Source organism: Lolium rigidum, chromosome 7 (genome assembly GCF_022539505.1).
Source record: "Lolium rigidum isolate FL_2022 chromosome 7, APGP_CSIRO_Lrig_0.1, whole genome shotgun sequence".
NCBI lineage: Eukaryota > Viridiplantae > Streptophyta > Magnoliopsida > Poales > Poaceae > Lolium > Lolium rigidum.
In genome coordinates, this window is record NC_061514.1 from 227,366,853 (window position 1) to 227,373,891 (window position 7,039).

At 40.3% G+C, this 7,039-nt stretch overlaps 1 protein-coding gene across 1 annotated transcript; it reads right to left on the reverse strand.

The window, feature by feature from the left end:
* Positions 1 to 291: 291 nt before the first annotated feature.
* On the reverse strand, positions 292 to 6,094 carry LOC124669751. Its single transcript, XM_047206303.1, has 9 exons — positions 5,922 to 6,094; positions 5,040 to 5,120; positions 2,971 to 3,060; positions 2,690 to 2,856; positions 2,154 to 2,223; positions 1,426 to 1,505; positions 1,227 to 1,289; positions 661 to 737; positions 292 to 574 (listed from the first exon to the last, which is right to left on the reverse strand). Exons 1-9 carry the CDS (start codon positions 6,000 to 6,002, stop codon positions 474 to 476), a joined length of 810 nt encoding a protein of 269 aa, XP_047062259.1. The 5' UTR covers positions 6,003 to 6,094; the 3' UTR covers positions 292 to 473.
* Positions 6,095 to 7,039: the final 945 nt, after the last annotated feature.

Consider the following 7,039-nt stretch of genomic DNA (forward strand, 5'->3'; position numbering starts at 1 on the left):
AGGAACATGAGGAAATAGGAAATGTTCATGGCTGCAGTGGTATCGGGTGGATCAGCGGCTGCTGATGGGGTCGACCATCGTTTCACACCATGCCACCTCATGCCGTTGCTTTTGTAAATACATGTTGCCTTCAGATAGACATTGCACGGTGACCTTCAGATAGTCATAGCCTTCAGAGTACGCGTTGCCTTCAGATACATGGTTCCCTTTGGAAGACTTTGCATTTTGGAAAACTCTCACTCCAGCTACACAAGGAATCGATGCATCTACCTCACAGCGAAAGAAAAGGAGAGACCCGAATTATTACTTTATGATTGCAAGGGTAGTGAATGTCTCGACGGAAGGCATGTGTAAATGATGTATTTGTTTTTACGATGAGATAGTGTCTGCGAAGGGCGAATGAACCCAAGTGCATAAGTCAAATAGGGTCACCAGAAAAGAAAACTCTGTTTGATGATTTGCATCCTTTCCAGCTATTTAAGATTTCTGCTGAAGTCAGAGAGATCAATGACTTTGACTCTTGATATGTCGCTTGCTTCCTCCCTCTCTTTAGGTGTGTTGTATCCCCAATTCACTGCAAAAATGCATCCGAAACATTCAGCTAGATAAAGTAATCTAACAACTAATCATCACATCGGTTGAATAAATACTAAAACTTACCCAGGTAGAGGTTCCATCGTTCCAGTGCCGGCTCCTTGATCACATTCTTCAAAGTTGCGAGGCGATCCTCAATAAAACTGGTAAGATAGGATGGATAGAGAAAAAAAAACTGTAATGTTTTTGTTCTATTACTTCACTTCAACAGTTCAACGTTATTCTAAAAAGAAAAACATGGCCACTTCAGGAAACTATCATTCTTTAAGTGAGTTTTTATGGAGATGATATTACCCTCTGCATGGTGAAACTTGTAACTCGAAACAATCAATTCGCTCTATTTATCCATGCTTAACATTGCAAAAGATCTTTACAGAAGAAAAAAAAATAGTATAAGTCATCTGGTAAATGTAAATAACTCTTTCATTTAACTGACATGCTTAATCTTTTGATACCTCATCCATTCACGTGTAAACGAACAGAAAATATTTCTTTTTAAACAGGAAACAGAAAAGATTTTATATCGTCAACTCCAGATAGTAAACTACGTCCAAGCTAATTGAGGAGGAAGGCAGCGAACTACTTCAAGGGAGATTGGTATATTATTTAAGCGTGTAATAGTAGGGACTTACTGAAGTGTCAGGCCTTGATGCTGCGGCATTTGCTGCAGTTGCTGGAGAACTTTTACCTTTGGGCTGAAGCAAGAGGTACAGATTCAGAAATAAACTTCTTAACTGGTGCAGAGGAGAAAACAAGTATTACCTCTGTTCCTTAATGTAAGACGTTTTGGCAACGTCCTATATTATGGAACGGAGGTAGTAGTGGACCAACCCAGTGCCAAGGCCATATATCCTTTCAGACGGAATCTCTATTCCAGCCAATTCTTTCAGTAGTGCTTCAGCAAATCTGCCCTGAAAAGGCAATCAAAAGTTGATTACGTGGTATCAGCTTCCTCTGCTGCATACGCACAACAGGCAACCATGGAATACATATGAAATGAGTAGACATGGGAGCCATCATTCCATTATTTCCCTCCTAAATTATTTAATGAAATATTTATGCCTGAATACAGTAGTTTGTCAGCCGGTATTTCAACATTGCAGAAAAGCAGACCAATTAATATACTTCTTAAATAGTCATGAAACCTATCGCTTCGTTACATAGGTCAATATCCCAGTACATTGGCATACTAGGAAGCTTAATATTCCAGTCTAAGGGATCAACGTAATAACCCATATCAATAAGATGTTTGCCATTGCACCTTCCTACAATTGGAGCTGTGAATTGACGTCATCAGTAAGAAAGTGAGCCTACTTCACTTGGTTGAGGTTCTCAGTGAATTGTGTTCCTATGTGTTAGTCCACCTAAAAATGATGTACATACTCATGATATATCACCGAATATCCGATATCAAATAAACCAAATCCAATCTAATAAGAACCACAATTAGAATATTGATTGTTCATGAAAATATACTCAGAAAAGAAAATTATAAGCTTGACAGACACAGAAGATAAAAATAAGTAAACAGTTAGTGGTTAGATGTAAAAGTAAGGTACCTGTTTAGTAGTGACTATGTAAATTTCCGAGCTTGAAAATTTCAATGCATCAGCTGTTCCCGGATAAAATCTGCAGTTTTGCATAATTCTTGTTCAAAACTTGCAGTGTGATGTGGGCAGCACCTTGCTCTCTTACAAAAGGTAACACCCTGACTTGTGGGCCTCCTTATCCTCTCTTGTTCTCACAGGGTTTGTTTTTTCATTTATTTTCCCAACAAACTGAACAGCGTTCTGCACAACTCTCAATAAAGTTTTACTTATGTTTAGCACATGTTCATATGCTAGTTTTTCACTATTTGATGTTATGTTCCTTATCTTTACCAAACAGAAAAATTATGTGCAACTCTTAACAAACTAACGAACATGTCCTTTTATTGGATCAAAACACAGTAAGATCTCCTATAACTGGTTCTCTAGTCAAGTGCATGTACCAAGTTCCAATACTTCAGTCAGAGAGTGTTAGGTTAAATATATCTTAATTTCTCTGCAACTGTATTGGATAAAAACATATACCAACTATTTCTTACACTAGTTACCTGTTAGCGCCAATCCAGCCAGGCAAATCATTTTCAATCCAGTCATCCCTTATGCGGCCAAATAGATCAACTAGAGAGTCCCTATCTTCATTCCATTCAGACATGATGGTCGGCTTCAGTTTTAACCAGTTCTCTAATATTTCTTGGACGCTGAGCCCTTCTGAAACCTTGCACATATAACCTAGATGTAAACATTATCAAGCTAGAAAAATTGCATTGATTCAATCACTACCGACCTGTTATAAATTCTATACAGATGGACTTGAGTATTAAAAACTTACCGATGAATGTCGAGCAGACGGTACCAGGATCTCAACAAGCAACCTAACAAGCAAGAGATTCTCATATCCTGTTTCCACGACCGGACGAAGCTGCAACAGCGGAAAACATTCTAAAGCAGTATCGGTGTGTGGTCAAGAACTTATGAAGATGATGAATGTAATGGTCCTTATGAAACTGTGTTGCATGTTGATGAACATATATATTCCATTGCAGCAATTTTTTTGAAAAAAAACACCACATCTAGAGATTTTACAATTTTGATTCCTCATACGTAATTAGCATGTTTTGTGCATAGGTAATTGATATGAGTTTGTAAGCACTGATATAATTAGGTAGAGCTTGAACAGAGCAGGCTGGAAGGAGCATTAATGCTAGAAGGAAGGTGAGCAGCTAAGGGAAAGTTGAAAATCCATCCATGAATCATGAATCAGAGAGACACATTGCAAGCTCTTCATCTGACATTCCATGCACCTCTAGCATTGGGCAATGAGATGACAATAACGAAAAATAAGAAGTTGCGGAGGAGGAAATGAAAGTAGGTGTTTGACTGAACAATCCAGTTGACATATAATGTAACAAAAAGAAGGAGAAAGATTGCTGCAAAGTCATGAAAGACTGCAACAAAAAGATACCACCCTATCAAACAAAAATAAGCAAAAAAGTGCAAGGACCATTGGGGCAAGACGAAGAAAAGGTTAGACATTTTCATGGTATTTATTGCAGGCTAAAGATATGTACATGATTGGACAGTTCGACTTGCTACTTACAATTTTACAAGAAAACTACACAAGTGTGTAGTTTACAGAGAATACAAAACTCCATACTACACAGAGTAGCACCTACCAAGAGGTCAAAACTAAAGATAATGCAATGGTCAAATAAAAAATGAAAAGACCATCCAGTAAGTACTAAAACTGCAGAACTGAAAACAAAAAGAGGGAGCCATCACTGACTCTTCTTTCGGCAGCATATCACACGATGATGCGCTATTGTACCATGAAACGTAAAAGTCAAAAGTCGATGTTGCATGTTTGTGATCCTGTACTGGTGATGCTCGCAAGGGCTACAGATCATAATACAATTGCACATTATCATGTGATATGCTACCAAACTAAGAAGAATCTCCAGCTTACATTGATTCATTTGTGTATTTTTTTTGTACTTATTGGACAAGTCTCTTCTTCAATTTGTATTTGTATTTGTATTGGAGCATTATCTCTTGTACTAATTTCTCCAGTAGGAAAGAATTTTACCTTCTCCCTAGTGCATAAGTTTAAACCTTTGGCATGTCTCTTACTTGTACATCTCAAGGGCTTTCCTATTTAGTCGAAGTCGGACTGCACATCTATAAGCTTGCAACAGATTCAATGGAAACATTTAGCCTTTCATCTTTTTTACTCATTGCTCGTTGCAGTTTTTGCTTAATCTTGTAGGATTGGGAATAGTTTTTTCTTGCGGCCTTCGATGATAATCTTTCAAACACCCATCTCTGTTTTTGTATCTCATATATGATAGTAACTAAATTCTTTGACCAATCAATTATTTTCATGCAACAGCAACTTTTTGTGCACAAATATGATATATAAGTATATATTGAATACACGTGCTCGTTTCACAGGACAGCAACAAAGTAATAGTCCCCAGGGAATTAGCAACTCAACCAGTCAACATCAATCCATCACACATGCATTGACGTGTAACCATATAACCTGAACTTAAAATGGATCCCTTCAACAAAATGAACGACATATGGAGCTAAATGGAAGTTAAACCATTCAATGAAATCACCCAGCCATCTAGCTAGTGACAAGTACAAAGACAGGTAGAGCTCATATGCCCATCAATCGGCCGAGGTGCCGGATTCCTTATTAAGAGGCGATGCCAACCCAAAGGCAGGAACGACAGCCAACCTAGCAGAAATGTCGGGATTGTTTTGCTTAGCGCCCATGGATAGCACCGCCTTAAAACATGGTGTTAGATGCTCCAGCCATATCAAAAAAATCCAACGCCCACCCGATATACTTATTTAGATGCAAACTTCAAAGATGAAATGTGGGTGTATCCTTACAGTGTACATTTGCTCCACAATCCACCCCTCCATGGTGGCGTCGACAAGCTCAAACACCCAAGGCCATCGGAGCTTTGCAGCCTGACAAATGGAAACAAAACATCAAACACAAAGTTAGATACTGGTGCAGACAAACACTAAAATACATGCATTGACACACATGGGAAAAGGATAAGTCGACCCAGTAGCCATTGTGCATGGTACCAATGACACAAAGGTCGGCCCTAGCAAACTTAGTGCCGAAAGGGAAGAAACTTAGTAAGAGAGAACCTCTTGTGGTACAAGATTTTGTGGAGATGCCAGCTACCATGGATTCAGGTTCTGTCGTGCTCTAAATGCATGGCAGAAAATTTCAACAGAGAGTTCGTGGATTGGCACAAGCAACATGTACAATGGTACAAAGTTTCAAGCGCAAATTGCATCCACACATTTAGAACAAAAAAAAAAGGACGAATCTTCAGAGCAGAATCTGAAATTAGTACTACCCACAACTTGATTTGTTTTCTTTCGTGAACTGAATTTGGAGTTGAAAACGTTGCATGTTGATAGATACATCTTCTACCAATTCATTCGAATGGGTTTGTTATGCTGCCATGGCTTGGGAGCAGGCACAGTTTCTAGGCGCTGGGCTACGGTGCGCGCAGACTGACTGGTCATGTTCTCTTAATCTCTTTTTGTAAATTGTAATTGTAAAACTAACTAAATCGTGCTTCCGGAAGCGATCCGTGATGTTGTGTCTCTCTTTCTCCTTACCAAAAACTAGAAGAGATCTCTGATCCGCTGGTGCTCGTGAAACTTGGTTTGCGCGGAGAATCCAGTTCGTTTGGAGATAGCCAGAAGAACCACATGCGGAAGAAAAACAAGAAGGGGAGAGGAGGAGACCTTAACGGCGGAGAGTGAGCTTTCGCCGCAGCTGTCGCAGAGGACGCCGTCAAAGTCGAGCGCGTAGAGGTGGCCGCCCATCGCACGGCGCGCCGGCCGGTCTTCGCCCTGTGGCTCCTCTCCGCTCCTCGGCACGAGCAAATGGGATGGAGGAGTTCGCGGATGTTTGTTTTGGATCAGGGAAACTGACGGCCGACCGAGTTTGGGGTTTAAAAACGTTGAAAAACGGAGGTGTGTGTTTGACATTGTGGTTTCATTTTATCTGGAAATGGAACCGGGGAGATGTCTCCCTGTGAATCTAAAAAAAAACTGACGGCCGAGCTCTCCGCTCCGCACAATCTGCTCTCCTTTGTCCTTGGCTCCTTGCCAAGCTAGCCGTCGACCGGGCGACTTGGGGAGGAATCGCACAACTACCCCACCGTCGGATCAACATAGAACGCGAGATCCCAACTGCCCGTCCATCTTCTTCACCCGCAGTTTTTTTTTTTTTGCTAATAATGTATTTTTTTAGAACTTGTAATAATGTTGTTTATCCTGTCGACTGCGAGGCGCCTGTGGTGACTTCATCAATTTCAAAACCCGCCGGAGGACTTAGTCTCTTGGAGATGCTCATAGGGGTAGAGTGTGCGTGTGTGCGTTCATAGGGGTGAGTGTACGTACGTATGTGTGACCGTCTGCGTCTGTGTTACGCAAAAAAGTTTTAGCTCCGAGGTTCATACTCACTGAGTAGAAAAATGGAAAATGGCAAAAAAATAATTTTTGAAATGGATTTTTTTACAATGAACATAAACATGTGTTCTTACCTTTTCCTTTTTGAGAGAAACATACTTTATTAATCAAATAATAGATACATCATCGATAAACAAAGAAAAAATAAAGCTTGGCGGTTCATCTACCCAAATACACGGGAGTGATTCCGGAGCTAGGGATTTCGACCGATCGATTTGGGAATTAGGGGTTCCCCTCTAGTCACTTGGCGGAATGTTTTGTGCGAAGCGGAATTAACTCAAGGGGGTTTCTGCAAAACTCGTAGCAGCTGGTCCCGCGTGATTTTCCAGCGTGGAATTGCCAAATGTCATTTTCTGGCAATTTGTACTAAACTGCACCTGAAATGCAAG